Source organism: Aulonocara sp. 'chitande type north' Nkhata Bay, linkage group LG3, assembly GCF_057382095.1.
Source record: "Aulonocara sp. 'chitande type north' Nkhata Bay isolate Kocher_YH1m ecotype deep benthic linkage group LG3, A_spYH_male_GT1.1, whole genome shotgun sequence".
Classification (NCBI taxonomy): domain Eukaryota; kingdom Metazoa; phylum Chordata; class Actinopteri; order Cichliformes; family Cichlidae; genus Aulonocara; species Aulonocara sp. 'chitande type north' Nkhata Bay.
In genome coordinates, this window is record NC_141346.1 from 78,853,115 (window position 1) to 78,871,761 (window position 18,647).

At 42.0% G+C, this 18,647-nt stretch overlaps 1 protein-coding gene across 3 annotated transcripts in view; it reads right to left on the minus strand.

The window, feature by feature from the left end:
- Nucleotides 1-18,647, minus strand: part of LOC147337117 (protein NLRC3-like) — a 310,085-nt gene that overhangs the window by 101,822 nt on the left and 189,616 nt on the right. Inside the window, exons 7-9 of one of the 3 annotated variants that reach the window (XM_086285759.1) lie at nt 16,420-16,593; nt 8,286-8,332; nt 7,382-8,137 (exon numbers count right to left, since the gene is read on the minus strand). The exons of 1 other annotated variant lie outside the window; for it this stretch is intronic. In XM_086285759.1, coding sequence (XP_086141885.1) covers nt 7,593-8,137; nt 8,286-8,332; nt 16,420-16,593 — 766 coding nt within the window. In that variant the 3' untranslated portion in view covers nt 7,382-7,592. Of the gene's footprint in view, nt 1-7,381; nt 8,138-8,285; nt 8,333-16,419; nt 16,594-18,647 lie in introns of those variants that run through there. One more of the 3 variants, XM_086285756.1, reaches the window with a different exon arrangement.

The window sequence follows — 18,647 nt, forward strand, 5'->3', positions numbered from 1 at the left end:
GTTATACACCGTTTTGTGATCACTGTTGTTGATATATTTGTGTGGGCTGAGATTTTACTTTCAAAGAAAACACAGTAATGATCAGATAAGCCCACATCAGACACAGTAACCTTTGAAATGCTCAGGCCTTTGGAGATCAGTAGGTCAAGAGTGTGTCCTCTATTATGTGTGTCCTCTGTTACATGCTGAGTCAGCCCAAAGTTGCCCAGAGTGTTACTCAGGTCTTTAGTCCCTTTGTCCTGAGGGTTGTCCACATGAATGTTAAAATCCCCAGCAATAATTACACAGTCAAAATCAACACAGATCACAGACAGCAGTTCACTGAGGTCATTAAAAAAGTCTGTGCAGTATTTGGGAGGCCTGTAAACATTAAGAAACACAACTTTGGATGGGGCCTTCAGCTGTAAAGCCACATATTCAAAAGACTGAAAACTTCCAGGAGATAGCTGCTTACATTGAAATGATTCATTAAATAAGACAGGGTATAATATGATCTACAGCAGTATCAACTACTTTGATTACATATATAAGGTAACATATGATAACCGAATAATCTCACAAAGGTCAGCAGCACATGTAGTTGGGACAATTCTTCAGTCGCACAAACTACACAATGATTTTCCTCCAATGACGACTTTTCACTTGCAGAAATGGTCCTGTGTGATTTCCAGGCTGTGATATAAAAACTAGTTCCTAATGGCAGCGACTCACTCAGTAAACATGTGTTTCCTTCACCAACCTCACACACAGATCCAATAAGATCAGGAAGTGGGCAGTATAGTACAATATGTGTTATTCTGTGCTGCACTGCACAAACTAAAGATCTGCTGAAGTGTTGGAAATGATCCAGATGTTTATTTTGGACGATACAGCAGAAGATCAGACATGAAAGTGGAGATAACACAGAAGACCTGCAGCAAAGGTCAGAGGTCAGACTGGGCCCCTGGATTCAACAATGAGCCAATGATCATCAAGCAGTGACTAAAGCAGAGCCCTGACCTTCTGACATTCATCACACAGTCAGAACAAATGTCTGCTGATGACTTCATCTCATGAAACGACTGATAGATGTCAGTTCATTGATCAGCTGAGCTGCTGATCTTCATCGTCACAGAAACATTCAGCTTGTTTCAATCAGTAAATAACTCCCACTACTCCCAGTTTGAACTGTTCCCACTCAAAATGCTGTGAGAACAATGATCATTGTAGAACTTCACAAACATCACGTGTTGTTTTCCACATGTAAGATCAGCAAACACACAGAAACTTCCTGTTGCCACACACGGCCTCTAAAATCTCTTCCACGCTTTCTGTCTGAAGTCCACTCTCTGTGTCGGATCCACAGGAAACAACAAGATCTTATTAACATGGTTTTCAATGTGTCTCCTTCCAAAAAGTCCAACCAATGAACAAATGTGTGTATTTGTGGAGGCCGAACAAAAGCATGACACATTTCTCTGTTTCTATAAACTGGAGTCAAACACAAACATGAAGAGTTTCACTGACAGACTCCAAAATGCCCCCACAGTGGATCAAAGGGAAATCCTACAGTGTGGCCAGAGACTCTTAATGGCTCCAACATCAACACATCCACAATGTTGGATCCAGTTCTGCCTCACAGAGTTACTAAGACACACCCTCTGCCAGCATCACAACAGCTCCACCTGCTTCACCTGCCTCCTCAGCATCTGTACACCTGAAGAGAAAAGAAAGGCTCCAACAGCTCAAATCTACAAAGGATTCATGAAGTTTCATCCAACAATAACATGTTTGCCTTCCACAGTGTGCTGTTAGACACCACTGTACCTCTGCCATTTCAAAAAGAGCAGCTTGGGAACATTTTGGCTCCAAACACTTTGTGTTTAAGTTCTTTGTTTTCTTTGTGAAGCCGACAACATCTGGAGCTTTGTGACTCATAGAAACATCATTTTGTTCTTTAGATGACAGCAGATTGGGACTGAATAATCAATCACTATCAAACCAATAAAGACAAACATGCTGATTTTACAGGAACTTTGTTGGAGAAGCTGCAAAGACATGAAACTGGTGGAGATCCCAAACCAGTTGATAGTGCTGGTTATTCCAAATAAAGCTGTTTCCCTTTGAGATGAAATGACTTTGTGTCCTGATATATAATAAAGATGTTGTTGTTTTTGAGCCCCTGTATTAAAAGTAGTTTAAAGTCAGCTTGAGTTTGATGTCTTTATGTCAAAGCTGCTCATGATGTTGAGCTGCTGATGGAATAAAAACAATATAAAAGCATGTAGTCCAGACTTAAATGTAGCCTGTTGTTAGCTGAGGTCCACACACAGTGTTTGACAGTGTAAAGTGTGTGAAAGGGCTGCTGGTGGAGCTCACTAGGATGAGCAGGTGACCACGAGGTGGAGAGCAGCTGGCCTGGCTTTGACCCGGGCCACGCCCCCTTTCTCTCTGCTTTGCTGTCACTTATCTTCACTGCTCTGTCCAATAAAGCTGAAAAAGGCCCCGAATCAAAGAAATCTGCTGCAGCCTCTGAAATGTCTTCTGTTTCCTTCCCGACGGCTTTTTCACCGTCAGCCCATCAGACAGTCCAGCAGCATTTATGATGATGTCATGATGTTGAAGAGGCTGCTACGGTGGCCTCCCATGACCCCCAGCCTCATCACAGCTGAGATGCAGACATTTGAAAACATTCAGCAGACAACTGAATAACAGTCCAACACAACAGTCTGTGTGCAGACACACACTGACCTTTCATAGAGTCAAACACAGCTGGTTGAGTCATTTCTCTGTGAGTCTAAAGTGAATCTAGTATTTGAAAGTCCACTTCCTGTGTTTGTTGTTGAAGACTTCTTCAGCTTCTTCTCAAGGACATCAGCTGCTTGTTTGGCAGCAGAGGCAGTTAAGAAGCTTCCTGAAAAACACTGAACAGTGAGTTCACTGTGGCATATGACAGATTCAGCTTTCTGTGTGCAAATGTGTCTGTGTCGACCTTTCAAATGCTGTTGAATCCAAAACATCAGCGGCTCCTCGGCTGCTCACTTCATGCACTTCTGTCTGTGTGACAGTCCAATGACATCACAGCTGTTTCCAGCCCCAGTGTCTCAGGACTGGACACCTTTAAACATGTCGAGGATCAAACAGCGTCCAGCTAAACACACATGAAACTATCAGAGCTGACAATCATTCCAATAACATCTAATGGTTCATGTATGTAGACACAGGACTACAAGGAAATGGCTCTCAGCATCTGGCTGTGGGAACACATGAGTCCCTGTTTGTGTTCAGATTGTGTGCATGTTTTAGACGTGTGTCACATGTAGAAACACAACAATCCCACAATGACACACAGATGTGTTTGACACAGCTGTGCAGCTGTAAGTTGTTTCTAATGATTCATTGAAGCTCTTCTAACATTCTGGAGACGATCAGTACATGAATCTGTTCAACACGACAACAATTTGACTTCAGTGTGAACGTTTGCATTAAATAACCTTCTTCATCCAGCTGACAGCATCTTCATCCTATGATGTGAACAGTTCCTCCTGTTGATGACAAACCTCTGACAGGATCTGCTTGAGGAGCTTTTTCATGTGCAGCTCTCTGAGCTCAGGGCTGAGCTGCTGTTTCATCTTTAAGAGCTGCTGCCTCCTCGCCGGACTTGTTCTCCTCTTCTTCTCCTAATGACACCATTTCTGCTTCATATTAAATTCAATAAAGATGCTGACATGTATCTGTAGCAACAACATCATTGAATCTGTAACAACTGGAGCCAAACCAGTGGCTCTGCTGGGATCACTGGTGAGCCAACACTTCCTTGTTGATGCAGATTTCAGGGCTTCCTTTTGCTCCTCCGTTATAACTGTTCTCTCTTCTCAACACATGATGACACAAAGGAATCAGCAGTGACAAAGATGATGCTGAAGAGAAGCACACACTTCACACATATAACAGAGCAGTGCAGTTACACACACCTCTGCTCGACATCAGGCCTCAAACAAAGACACAAAACACTAACTTGACTCTAAACAGAAGAAACGAGCAGCTGTTTCTGTTCTGTGCTTATTTATATTTGACACACATGCTTCTCTTTGTGCAAACACACATCGCACTATAAGGGTAACCTCGCACACAATGATTGGACAGCACAGTGATGATGCTGGGAGATCCTATACGCAGCAACACAGAAACACTGAGAACTTTAAACAATGATGGAAAGTGTTATAAATGACTTGTTGGCCTCTGATCTGTCACAAACAGCTGAAACGTGTCTCTCATGAGTCACATGAAGGTTTTTGACAGAAAGGACAAAAAGTAGCTGCAGTCAGTTTGTGTCATTTTTATATTTATTCATCTGGGAGAAAAATCTGAGGGACATTAAAATGTGTTTTCAACAGAGACAAGAACATGAATATAACAGAACAGGTAAATGAACATGTTTCAAGTAAACAGCTGGACTGATCAGGTCCAAACACAGAGTGATAAACTTGTCAAACAGCTGTCATATCTTTATATAGAAGCTCTTTATAAATGCTGCTCACTGCAGTCTGTTTACTAATAATGTCAAAGTGTTAGAAACACAGAAACATCAGAATGGTCTTTGTTCACAGAAACCTGTCTGGGATCCTTTGTTGTTCTTTTGATGCAGAGTTACATTATAAATATAAAGAGTTATTTCAGAGTCTCATCAGTTTTCCTGCATGTCTTTATTTAACACATCAGCAGGGCTGAAGCTCTCATGTTAAACACACACTGATCTATGGACACGTTCATGTGTTTCTAACAGAACCAGGCTGTTATCAGCCTGCACTAACATTATGTCACACACACTGAATGTAACAGTGACAGTTTACATCATCACACAATCAGCTGTGATTGTTTCACTGTCATCAAACGAGTCAACAGGAAGTAGAATCAATAGAAACCAATCATTTACTGACAGCATGTCTGATGGAAATAAGTGCAGATTATGTATGAAGTCTAACTGCACACAGTAACTGTGTTACAATAAGGACTTAACAGCGCCCTCTGCTGGAGTGTTTCAGTACTGCGTTAACTAGAATACACCACCTCCTCCTCACACCACCTGCTACAGCTCTACTCTTCTATGACTACAGTCATCCACAGCACTGATGTGAGGTCACATGGTTCATATGTAAGGAGCACAGCTGACCTCAGGTCAGTTTAATGACTGTGAGCAGCAGCTGTGTTATTGTCACTGTGACAGGGAGACACTCTCAGACACAGCGCTCATGTCAGCTTGTTCTCATGCAGGAGGATCAGGAGCTCCATGTTTGTCTTTCTGTTTGAATCATGATGTGTTTGTGCCATCAGAGTCTGTCATGAGTACTCAGGGTTTCACAGCAGCTCTTCTGGATGCTGACGAGGACTCCAACCTCATGTTTCACCTCTCTGAGCTTCTGATGTCTGTGAACACTCGTGTTTCTTCTCTGGGCTCATCTGGACAAAAACACCTTTCTGTGTTTGGCTGCAGCCTCATTCTGACTGACAGGAAGTGTGTTATCCATGAGCTGCACTTCTGTGAGGAAGTTTCCTGCTGTGTTTCCTGTCTGTGGACAAACACGAGTGTTCCAGCTGAGGACTTGGTTCCTTCCACCTGTCCATACAGGACATCACGCTGTCTGCAGCTCTGTAAATGCAGCTCCAGGTCCTTCCACGTGCTGCTCTGTATTTGTGCAGTTTGTAGTGTGTCCTGGGAAACGTAGCACACATGGTGTTCTTCTGCTGTTTCCTCCTTTCACTGAGTGTGAAACACTGACGCTGTGCTGTTGTTCACAGAGGGGAGCTGATTCTAGCTGCAGCTGGACTCTGTCATCTAACTGAATGTGTTGGTGCTGATCACGGGGCTCTGAGGGGGGAGCAGCAGGAGGACTCTGGATGCTGACGTCAGTGTATCTGTGGAAGCTCCCACAGCGTGTCTGTCATTCAATATTGTGCTGTATATTGTATCTATGCAAAGATGAACAGACTGTGTGTTCACTGGTCTCTGTGCTGCAGCTCTGATGTCATCATCACTCCCTCCTCCACCCTCAGCAGTCCCAGCATGCTGCTGTGGTGCACCCCACCCTCACTCTACACCTGAGCCACAGACCACACCCTCCACCTCAATATACACCACAGTTTTCTCTGCTGTGGAAATGAGATCAGGAGGAAATCATCATTATTATTATTTAATAAACGCTCACATTAATGTGGGCTTATTTGTTTCATATTAGAAACATTAGTTGAGTGTTTTTAGTATAAAATGGTCAAAGTCCCTCTTTTTGCTCCTCCCCTCACCTGTGGATGGGCGGTGCTGTTACTGTGGTGACAGCTTGGATGTGTTTCAGTCCTGCCTGGTTATCACTGCAGGAATCTTTCACATTTATTACAGGTAATAACTCTGATTTTTCTGTGTATTATGAACCAAATGTATCCTGATACACACAGAGATGGATGAGCAGAGGTTTTTTTTGCAATTTATGTAGTTACTATGGACTTAATGCATACATATTATTAAAATTAGGGCTATAACAGTTGTATTGATGTATAGCAACTTGAAATGCTCCCACAAATGGCTCCACAGCATGTAAAAATATAACAAAAGCTCTGGCGGACTTGGTTCTGTGGTCAGTCTTAAAGGGTGAAGTTAAACTCTGTAATCTTCACTGTGTCACAGAGTTCAGTGAGTCCCGTTATTCACAGTATCAATCAGATCATCAGAGAACAGCTGATCAGCAATCAGTGGTGCCAACAGCGCCTCCTGTGGTGAGAGGATGCAATAATGCAATGTAGCATTTTTCCACTCAACACTTGCAGTCATGGAAACTGTCTGTTGGATCTGTGTGACGTTGCTTTCTTGGTTAGAGTTCCTCACAAATGTCCAGATGATTCTTCTAATGAGGCGTCGACCATGTTTGCAGCTCTTTGGAAGAAAACGTCGCCCTTTGCCATCCTTACTTTTCTTTGACTTCTTCAAATGCAGCTGAACTCCAGCTGGTATTTTCTTGGACTTTGCAGCTGTTTCTGGTCATCAGTTCATTCCTGCAAACCTCTGAAGCTGAACAACAATGATGCTGCATTGCTGGCTGATCCCAAAAGGTTGATTCTGTTCATCTGGACGTTTTCAGAAACGTTTGCTCACTGATCAGGTGACTTCTTCAGTCTCAGCTGACTGCAGCTTTACAAGCTTACAAACAGCACATTTGCACAATGACTGAAAGCAGCAGCACCTGATATATATGATACTAATATAATACATATACATATATAATCCATACTAATGATGAAGGAACTGAGCTCACAGTCCATTGTTCATTCAGTGAACTACTCAGTTTATTTTGGGCCTCAGAAATGCTCACTCTGTTTGTACATCACTGTCAGCAATAGACTCATTCTGCTGTGTGGACAGGAACACATGTGACATCACTTCCTGTTTGTTTGTGACTGAAGAAGTTTACAAGGAATCATTTAGAAGAGTTTCAAACATCAACTGATTGAATCCATGAATCTGAAAACGTGTTTGTGAGTGAAAGAGACAGACATGTACAGACTGAACTATCTGTTCAACAGTCAGAGTGTTTCTGTAACAGGAGACACTCTTTACACTCCACTCAGCACAGGGACACTGAGTCACCACGAGACCAGAACATAAACCCAGGATAAAGAGTTTGAGTGAATGTGGTGTTGAAGGTGTGGAGGTGGATCAGAGTGTCAGAGGAGACTCTGTAGAAGGACAGAGTGCCAGCAGGACAGTCCACATACACTGCTGCTCTGTTAGAGACAGAGGAGGAGGAGGAGGAGGAGGAGGAGATGGATGTTGATCTGTAATTGTGCCAGACAGACTGAGGACCATTATAATCACAGATCAGACTCCAGGACTGATCATTGTTTCCAAACAAACAGTCAGCACTGGCTCCTTTCCTTCTGATGCTTCTGTAACTCACTGATATAGAAACGCCTCCTCTCCACTCGACCTCCCAGTAACAGCGACCAGTCAGACCATTTCTACACAGCAGCTGATAATTAAAAACATCAAATCTGTCTGGATGATCAGGATATGACTGAACCTCCTCCACATGTGTCACCTTCCTGTTGTTGTCAGACAGTTGGAGCTCTGTGTTCACTGTGTTTGTGTCGATTGTGAGTTGACAGGAATCTGATGGAGAGAACAAACACAATCCAGCTGCAGTTATTGATCCATCATCTGTTCATTGATTGACACTTTGATGATGACTCCTGACATGATGAAGATGGTTGAATGTGTGCTGCTTTGTTTTCATGAATCCCATTAAAAACACACTTACACTTCCTCAGACCTGGTCTCAACCATCGGACTCCAGCAGGCTCCACCCTGAAAGGAGGAGGGGGGTCAGAGCAGCACAGTCAGCATGCACACATGGACATTACATGGCTCTCACACACACACTGTTACACACTGAGCTCAAAGCTCGGCTCCACTGTTTTATTCAAAGAAATCTACATTTATTTATCAGCACATTTAAAAACAGCTTGAGCCAAAGTGCTGCACAGAGTAGAGAGAAAATAGGAAACATACACAGTAATGACTATAAAGACTGGTCAGGATTGAAAGCTACAGAGTACAAATGTGTTTCCAACCGGCTTTTAAAAATGTCCAGTGTTGGTGACGACCTGATGTGAAGGGCGACTGTTCCAGAGTTTGGCTGCAGCCATCGATAAAGCTCACCTCTGTTTTTACGTCTAGTTCTGGTCAGAAGCTGCTTATCTGCAGACCTGAGGGCTCCACTTGGATTCTTTTGTTAAAGAGAGATAAGATGGAGCCAATCCATTCACAGATTTAAAGACAACCAGATCTGGAAGTGGATTCTACCACGTACTGGTAACCAGTGGAAAAAGCTGGTGATGGGTCGTCTAGCACAGACCCACCGCTGGAACCAGACAATTGATGAGGGAGAGAACTGTGACAGCGCCGTTCCTTCACTTGACCTCAGTCGCTCTCGTCTGCTCCCTCGTAACACTGCTCTTTATTGAGCTTACATGAATATGCACAAGTTCATTATGACGTCTTACACAGGTATGAACAAAGAGTACCAGTCTGTGCATAGTGTGTGTGTGTGTGTGTGTGTGTCTGTGTGTGTGTGTCTGTGTGTGTGTGTGTGTGTGTCTGTGCATAGTGTGTGTGTGTGTGTGTGTGTGTCTGTGTGTGTGTGTGCGTGCGTGCGTGCAAACGCCGACATTCGCCCCAGCGCGCTGCGTTCACAACACTTCAAAAAAAGTTGTTTTTTTAAGTTGCTGCCCAGCGGGACATTATACGTATATAGATTTATACACACGTCAGTGGGATTTAAAGTTATTTTTCCACAGAGAGAGATCTCATATTAACTCTCACAGTGATGCGTAGGCGGCGGGATAAAAGAAAAGTCATGAACTCAATGCAGCCCAATTTAGTCTGCAGTCACATAGCGACACCTGTTCATCGGCAACAACAGTCCCCGGTAACCCGGACTAATTATAGGGTCGCACCGTAATTTGTGGCTCCATGTTTTTATTTGCATCACTGCGTTTGCATTGCAGCAAACATGAACATTACATATATTTCAATATAATGTAAAAGCAGTCAAAACAACTAACATCAGAAACAGCTGATGTTATTTGTTATATGTCACGGTGTCATTTCCGCTTCTTTCTCCTGTAACAACAGCCCGGCGCCGTGAGCAGTCGCCTTTTTTGCGCTCGCTATCCCTGCACTTTCTACCATCTGCAAACGCCACGGTGTTCGTGTTGTCATGAAAGACATGAACATCGAGCGTAAAAACAAAGGAGACTGCTACCGGCTTTTTATCTGCCGATCGCCGTGCTACGGTTGCAAGAAAAAGAAGCAGAAATGACGTTCTCTACGCGTTGAGACGTTCCCCGTCCGTCGGCTAAACGCTTGATTGAAACTTCAATGCGACAGTGACACCAAGTAGAATTATAAATGTCACATAGCCCCAAACATGTCTTTTTCAAAGCCTGCGGTGAAGAGAAAGGTTGGTGATGAGCACCGACAATTTCAGGAAAAGTGGGAAATGCAATATTTCTTTGTTGAGCACAGGGGCACCCCGACCTGTCTTATTTGCACAGAGAAAGTTGCGCTGCACAAGGAATACAATTTGAAACGTCATTACACAACTAGACATGCTGAGCTGGATGCAGAATACCAGGGAGACGAGAGAGCGAACCGGGTTGCCAGTCTTAAAACAGATCTACTGAGGCAGCAAGATTTCTCCAAGAAAGCAACCAAATACAGGGATATATACATACAGGGAGTGCAGAATTATTAGGCAAATGAGTATTTTGTCCACATCATCCTCTTCATGCATGTTGTCTTACTCCAAGCTGTATAGGCTCGAAAGCCTACTACCAATTAAGCATATTAGGTGATGTGCATCTCTGTAATGAGAAGGGGTGTGGTCTAATGACATCAACACCCTATATCAGGTGTGCATAATTATTAGGCAACGTCCTTTCCTTTGGCAAAATGGGTCAAAAGAAGGACTTGACAGGCTCAGAAAAGTCAAAAATAGTGAGATATCTTGCAGAGGGATGCAGCAGTCTCAAAATTGCAAAGCTTCTGAAGCGTGATCATCGAACAATCAAGCGTTTCATTCAAAATAGTCAACAGGGTCGCAAGAAGCGTGTGGAAAAACCAAGGCGCAAAATAACTGCCCATGAACTGAGAAAAGTCAAGCGTGCAGCTGCCAAGATGCCACTTGCCACCAGTTTGGCCATATTTCAGAGCTGCAACATCACTGGAGTGCCCAAAAGCACAAGGTGTGCAATACTCAGAGACATGGCCAAGGTAAGAAAGGCTGAAAGACGACCACCACTGAACAAGACACACAAGCTGAAACGTCAAGACTGGGCCAAGAAATATCTCAAGACTGGTTTTTCTAAGGTTTTATGGACTGATGAAATGAGAGTGAGTCTTGATGGGCCAGATGGATGGGCCCGTGGCTGGATTGGTAAAGGGCAGAGAGCTCCAGTCCCACTCAGACGCCAGCAAGGTGGAGGTGGAGTACTGGTTTGGGCTGGTATCATCAAAGATGAGCTTGTGGGGCCTTTTCGGGTTGAGGATGGAGTCAAGCTCAACTCCCAGTCCTACTGCCAGTTTCTGGAAGACACCTTCTTCAAGCAGTGGTACAGGAAGAAGTCTGCATCCTTCAAGAAAAACATGATTTTCATGCAGGACAATGCTCCATCACACGCGTCCAAGTACTCCACAGCGTGGCTGCAAGAAAGGGTATAAAAGAAGAAAAACTAATGACATGGCCTCCTTGTTCACCTGATCTGAACCCCATTGAGAACCTGTGGTCCATCATCAAATGTGAGATTTACAAGGAGGGAAAACAGTACACCTCTCTGAACAGTGTCTGGGAGGCTGTGGTTGCTGCTGCACGCAATGTTGATGGTGAACAGATCAAAACACTGACAGAATCCATGGATGGCAGGCTTTTGAGTGTCCTTGCAAAGAAAGGTGGCTATATTGGTCGCTGATTTGTTTTTGTTTTTGAATGTCAGAAATGTATATTTGTGAATGTGGAGATGTTATATTGGTGTCACTGGTAAAAATAAATAAATGAAATGGGTATATATTTGTTTTTTGTTAAGTTGCCTAATAATTCTGCACAGTAATAGTCACCTGCACACACAGATATCCCCCTAAAATAGCTAAAACTAAAAACAAACTACAAACTACTTCCAAACACATTCAGCTTTGATATTAATGAGTTTTTTGGGTTCATTGAGAACATGGTTGTTGTTCATTAATAAAATTATTCCTCAAAAATACAACTTGCCTAATAATTCTGCACTCCCTGTATTAAAGAGACTTTTTGAGTTGAGAGCAGAAGTGAAGCCTTCATGGAGAAGGATGGAGTTAGTGTTCCTGTGCTAACTGATCCCAAATGGCTCATGGACTCAGCTTTTCTTGTTGATATGACACATGAGCTTAATGTACTGAACAAGACGTTACAAGGCCAGGGGCAACTTGTCAGTGCTGCCTATGACAACGTGAGAGCATTCTCCACAAAACTGGCGCTCTGGAAAGCTCAGCTCTCTCAGACAAACCTTTGCCATTTCCCAGCATGCAAGGCACTCGTGGATGCAGGCACACCATTCAGTGCTGACGAGTATGTTGATGTCATTTTGAGGCTACAGGAGGAATTTGATCCCAGATTTGCTGACTTCAAGACACACAGAGCCACCTTTCACATTTTTGCGGACCCCTTCTCCTTTGATGTGCAAGATGCCCCTTCTGTGCTTCAAATGGAGCTCATTGAGCTGCCATGATCATGTGCCTGACCATGTGCCTTTTTGGTAGCACATACTTGTGCCAAAAGCTCTTCTCCACTTTGAACTTCAATAAGTCCAAGTACAGGTCCAGACTTACGGACGATCATCTTCAAGACATACTGAGGGTCGCAACTGCTTCCTCCCTCATAGGGATGGGTATCGAAAACTGGTTCTTGTTGAGAACCGGTTCCCACTGTTTCAATTCCTTGGAATTGTTTGCCATTTTTGCAAATGATTCTCTTATCGATTCTAGTCGCCCCGAATGACGTCACCACGTTGCGGAGCGTCATTTACCTGGCAGGAAACATGGCGGCTCAAACGCTCAAAAGTTTGGTTACACTTTACGAGAACGGATGACAACAGGGCAACTTGCAATACTTGCAAAGTAGATACTTCATTTAAGGGAGGAAACACTACGAATATGCAAAAGCATTTGGTCACAAAACACGCGATAACCTTAAATGAATGTCGTGTTTTTAATTCCGCTCCGGACTCGTGAATCTCAACCCAGCAGCAGCGGTAACGTTTGCACGTCCTCTCCCGTTAATGCAGCAGGTAAATAATCAACTAACAGTGCATATTATGTTAGCGCGATCTGCCTCATTACGAAACCTGCCATTACTGTGCATTTAGGTGACCATGATGAGAGAGACAGACAGAGTCTGGCTCAGATGCTGGCAGCTCTCGCTGCAGTCTAGCGGCAGCGTCTCCTTTCAGGCCAGGATAGACGAATGTCACCGAGCAGTGACTCAGTTTGTGGTCAAAGGCTTGCACCCATTTGCCACAGCAGATGCCCCCGATTTTCGGTAAGTGAATGTGTTTAATTGTAGACAGGGACATTACTGGATATTCTTGTGTAATTGCTACAGAATAATTTATGTTATACTTTGTTATTGCTACAGAAGAATATTGATTTTATTATTTTACATTTAAAATTTTTTTCCTGGGGACCCTGTGACACCCCATTGAAGAGCCGTAGGCTGGATCTCTGAAGCTCTCACTGTTGGGTTTGTAAGGCCATGTTACTCCTAAATTTCTATCTTGTTCAAAGAGAAGATATAAAACAAAGTTCTAAGCTAATCGAAGTTAGTGTTCTCCTTTTTTAAAAAGAATCGATAAGAGAATCGATAAAGAATTAAATCGTTAAACAGAATCGAAAATGGAATCTGAATCATGAAAATCTTATCAATACCCATCCCTACTCCCTCAGGCCAAATCTGGCTCGGCTATGCGAGAGGAAACGCTGCCAGGTCTCTAGCAGCAAGGAGTAGGCAAGAGAAGCCATGTTCAGAAGAACAGTTCATTTTCTCCAGTGTTCCATTCATGTTCAGAAGAAGGTTATAGAACTGTTAATACAGACATTTCAATCTAAATACAGCAGATATAGAAGACTGAAAGAAACACACAAGTTCACTGACTAAAAATATCTTATTATTTTATTTATGTATTACAGATTGATTTATTTTCTTATTAATTCTTAATTTGTTTATTTATTTTTCATATTTTGTGTTAAAAAATAAAAATAGATTTGAGAAGATTGGAATTTTTTAACCATGCCTTTCTTGTGGAAAACCTAATGCAGCCCAGCCTCACCCAGACTCTGCCTGCAGCGGCCCCCAGCTAAATTGAGTTTGAGACCCCTGTCCTACACCATAAATCAGTAAGAGAGGGTACGACCTCTCTCATGGCCCCAAGTGGTGTGTGCATGCCAGAGCACTCTGGAAGGCACACAGAGTCTTTACAGACTACTAAGGATCAAACCTCTATCATCATGCAATCGATTATAAAACTAAGCATATATGAGTAAATATTTCTAAGCATAAATGAAAATCAACAATATAAACCTTACAGCTGGTTTTAATAACAGAATTTATTTGTTTCTCAAATGAGAAAGAGCTATCGAGAAACACTCCTAAATCTTTAGTTCTTATCTTTTCCAGTGGGCCAAGGTCAACATCATCTGCTAATGCTAAATAGGCTGCCGTTATTAACTAATGCTAATTGGATGTGAATTAGCATTATGCACTAATGCTAACACTTACTTTTTAACAATGTGAGTAGCTAATGCTAACACTATTTCCCTTAACTTTATAACAATGTGAACGGCTAATGCTAACACTGTCTTCCCTATCATTACAACAATCTGAGCTTCTAATGCTAAGTAGACCGCCATTAGCACCTACGTCTAATTTAAGGCAAATATGCATTAGAACCTAATGCGCATATCGTTTTCCTTTGGTTTATAACAATGTGAGCAGCTACTGCTAAATAGCATTAGCTAATAACAGCGGTCAAATTTAATGCGAGTTAGCATCATTTGCATTATAACGATGTGAGGAGTTAATGCAAAGTATGCTGCCATTAGCGGCTAATTGTAATTAGGGGTGAATAATTATTACCAGCTAATGCTAATTGTTTTCTCTTCCCTTTTAACAATGTGAGCAGCTAGTGCTAGGTAGGCTGATGCTAGCAGCTAATGCTAAAGCTAAAGCTAATTTGATGTGAATTAGCATTACATTAGTGAGGAGTTAATGTTAAGTAGACTGCCATTAGTCACTAATGCTAATTTTAAGTAAATAGAAATTTACAGCTAAAGCTAATACCATATTTTCTTGCCTTATAACATTGTGACCAGCTAATGCTAAGCAGGTGCCGTTATTAGCCAATACTAATTTGAGGTGAATTAGTATTATCCGCTTATGCTAACAATGTTTTTTCTTACTTTTTAACAATACTCCATTAGTGGCTAATTCTTATTTTAGATGAAAAAGCATTAACAGCTAATGCTCATACTGTTTGCTTTGTAAGAATGATAGCAGCTAATGATACGAAGTCTACCGTTATTAACTAATGCTAGTTTGATGTGAATTAGCATTTTCCGATAATGGTAACTCTTTTCCCCTGCATTATAACAATGTCAGGAGTTAATGCTAAGTAGACTGCCATTAGGGGCTAACTCTAATTAGGGGTGAATAATTATTAGCAGCTAATGCTAATACCGTTTTCCCTTTCCTTATAACAACTTGAGCAGCGAATGCTAATTTGATGTAAATTAGCATTATATTAGTGAGGAGCTAATGCGAAGTAGGCTGCCATTAGCAGCTAAAGCTAATTTGCGGTGAATAAGCACTAGTAGCTAATGCTAATACCCTTTTCTCTTGTGTTATAATGATGTGACGTTAATGCTAAATAGGCTGCCATAAGTTACTCTTTTCCCTTGCATTACAACGCTGTGAAGAGTTTATGCTAAGTAGGCTCCCATTAGCGGCTAAAGCTCATTTGAGGTGAATAAGCATTAGTAGCTAATGCTAATACCCTTTTCTCTTGTGTTATAATGATGTGAGACATTAATATTGTTCTCAAACAACAGAATGAGAATGAAATATTGATTCTAACAGGGCCCATAAATAGCATTAGCCTATCAGCATTAGCTTATCAGAGTTTCCATCATGGTCACACAAATCCCTAGCAGAGCAAAGTGGCCTACTTAGCAATAGCTGCTCAAGTTGTAAAAAGCAAAGGTAAAACAGTATTAGCATTAGCTGCTAAATGTGCACTTGAGAACAAATCTATTGTGAATTCAGCTATAAATGTAGAGTTTGTCATTATTTAAGCTTCCATTTCCGAATGTTAGCTGCTCCTGTCTGCCTCTTTGTAACAAACACAGACTGAAATGATTCACAGCCTTGTTTCATCCTTCTGTCAGTGTCACTGACTGTCACTGTGACTGTGGACATACAGCATGGGAAACATACACATTGCTGACACTTTATTAGGTACACAGTGCCCACTATCTCAGGTATAGTACACCTGTGACCTAATAAAGTGTATCTAAAGTTACAAAATGTTGTCTCTGTCCAAATATTTATGGACTGTAGGTCTACTTTTAATGAAACTCTCAACATGAATTATCAGTTATCATTAATGTTCCTGCAAACAGACTCCTTGGAGACCCCCTACATAAATATCCATATACTATCCAGATACACTAGTGTGTCTGTCCCTGAAAATATTCCTGCATGTGTGATTGTTCATGTCTCATCTGGAGGAAACAAACAGGAAGTGAGTGAAGGGCACAGGAAATGTTTCCAGCTCTTCCTCCTCTATCAGACATTCTCTCCATACCTGAGAGTGTCCAGTCTCCAGCCTGGATCCTTCAGTCCAGCCGCCAGCAGCTTCATTCCTGAGGGATCTGGATGATTGTAGCTCAGGTCCAGCTGTCTCAGATGGGAGGGGTTGGAGCTCAGATCTGAGGCCAGAGAAGTACAGCCTTCCTCTGTGATCAGACAGCCTGACAGACTGCAGACACACAAAACAACAATCTATCTGTCAACAGTTGTTTTCTCTTTGTCACAATAACATCTATCCATTTACATCCATCCATTGTAACTTTATTTATAAGTGACAATACCCAACAGACAACAACAGTCATCTGAAGCTGTTTAACAGTGTAAGGTGACCGCCTCCACTGTGAGCAGCACTTGGTGATGGTGGGAAGAAGAACTCCCTTTGACACAAAGATCCTCCCAGTGAAAACAGGCTCCAGGAGGAGCATCTACCATGACTGGCTGCAGGGTGAGGGGAAAGAGAAGAGATGAGCTCAGAGAGACAAGAACAAAACAGAGAGACAAAAGTTAAGGACATGCAGTAGTGACATATAAAAGCATCAGGAGTGAAAAGAGGGGAGAAGAAAGCAGAGCATCATGGGAAGTCCACCAACAGCCTGAGCCTATAGCAGCATAACTAAGGGATGGTTCGGGGTCATCTGATCCAGCTCGAACTATAAGTTTTATCAAAAAGGAAAGTTTGAAGCTGATCTTCAAAGTAGAGAGGGTGTCTGTCTCCTGAACTCAAACTGGGAGCTGCTTCCACACCCAGTCCAACATAGCCAGGCTTTCTTTGTGTTTGCTGCTTTGATAAAACCTCAAATCCCAGTCAGAGATGATGAGCATCATCACAGTGATGATCATTTCTCTGTTAACCCAGGCTTTCTGCTTCAGGATCTGTGCACGCTCACAGGACAAGGAGACCTTTAAACATCATTTCACTAAATGGATGGACTGAGCTCAGCCTACAGATGAACTGGATAAATAAAGATTTGACCTCAGTGTGCTCAGTGTTCCTGTCTATTCCTAACATATTCCTAACATGATAGCTGCACTTTAGAGCTCTAAAACTGGAACTGACACGTTTAAACTCTACATTGATTTTGATTTTTTTTATTGATTAGCATTCAAATATCTCAGTGAAAACAGAACAAAGATCTACCAGAAAGCAAGAAAGCATGAGACAAGGCTAATCAAAAGGTATTGGCTGAAGCATTGCTTATTACGCCAACCCTTTTCACAAAATATCTTTTTGCATGCAGCTCCTGTACACAGGGCTTGAAGCAAATAATAAAACAAAGCAAAAACCAAACAAACAAACAAACAAACAAAAAAAACTTTCCACCTTAGTTAAGTAACTACATCAAATCAAAAGAATCAAGAGGGTTTTTTTTTTCTTTTGCTCTTTTCATTCTTGATTTATATATTTTTCTAATACTCTATTTTTAAACATGTTTTTAAACAAGGAAAATGAACTACACCTTTTTAAATCACTGTCATAACTATTCCACAGGTTAACTCCTCTAACAGAAACACATCTCTGCTTTATATTTGTCCTTATCTTGTTTTTTTTTTAAAGAAATCTGTTCCCCTTAACTCATATTGACTTACATGTTACTCAGTACATTCAGTTCTGACACTCGCCCACAGTCCCACAAAGGAAACATGGAGATCACATCAGTTTGTCACCAAAGTCTAATTATTCTAGAGGGCAGTGTTGATACAACTAAAGTTATTTTTAAGCAAAGTTGAGTTTTTTATTGTCGGAGTACTTCAAGTCTGAAGTATCACTTAAATGCATTACACGCTGTTGATGGCAGCAAACAAACCACCCAAACAAACAGAGGTGGGAGGCTTGGGCAGACTATGTAGATTCAGCTTGTGGGAGGAGTCTAGATAAACCAAAGAAATACAAGCTAACAAACGCCACAGTGAAGTGAGTAGCTACAAACTTCAGGCCGATTAGTGTTGTTGAAGAAGTCGGTCTGAGGAACGTTCTTAGGATCAACAAATGATGGCATGTATGAGCCTCAAGACGCAGCATCACAAGAAGAACACATGAGCTGTAGAAAAAGGAGAGGCTATGAAAGCTACGGCGTTACAACGTGCACCAGCTGTTGGTCTCTGGAGACTACTGGACGTAGCTGGGTAACCATGGTTACTTGGAAGTTACAGTACATGATATTAATGAAGAGTGGGAGCTGCGTTCTATAGCAAACAATTTGTTATGAGGTAATCAGCTGATCT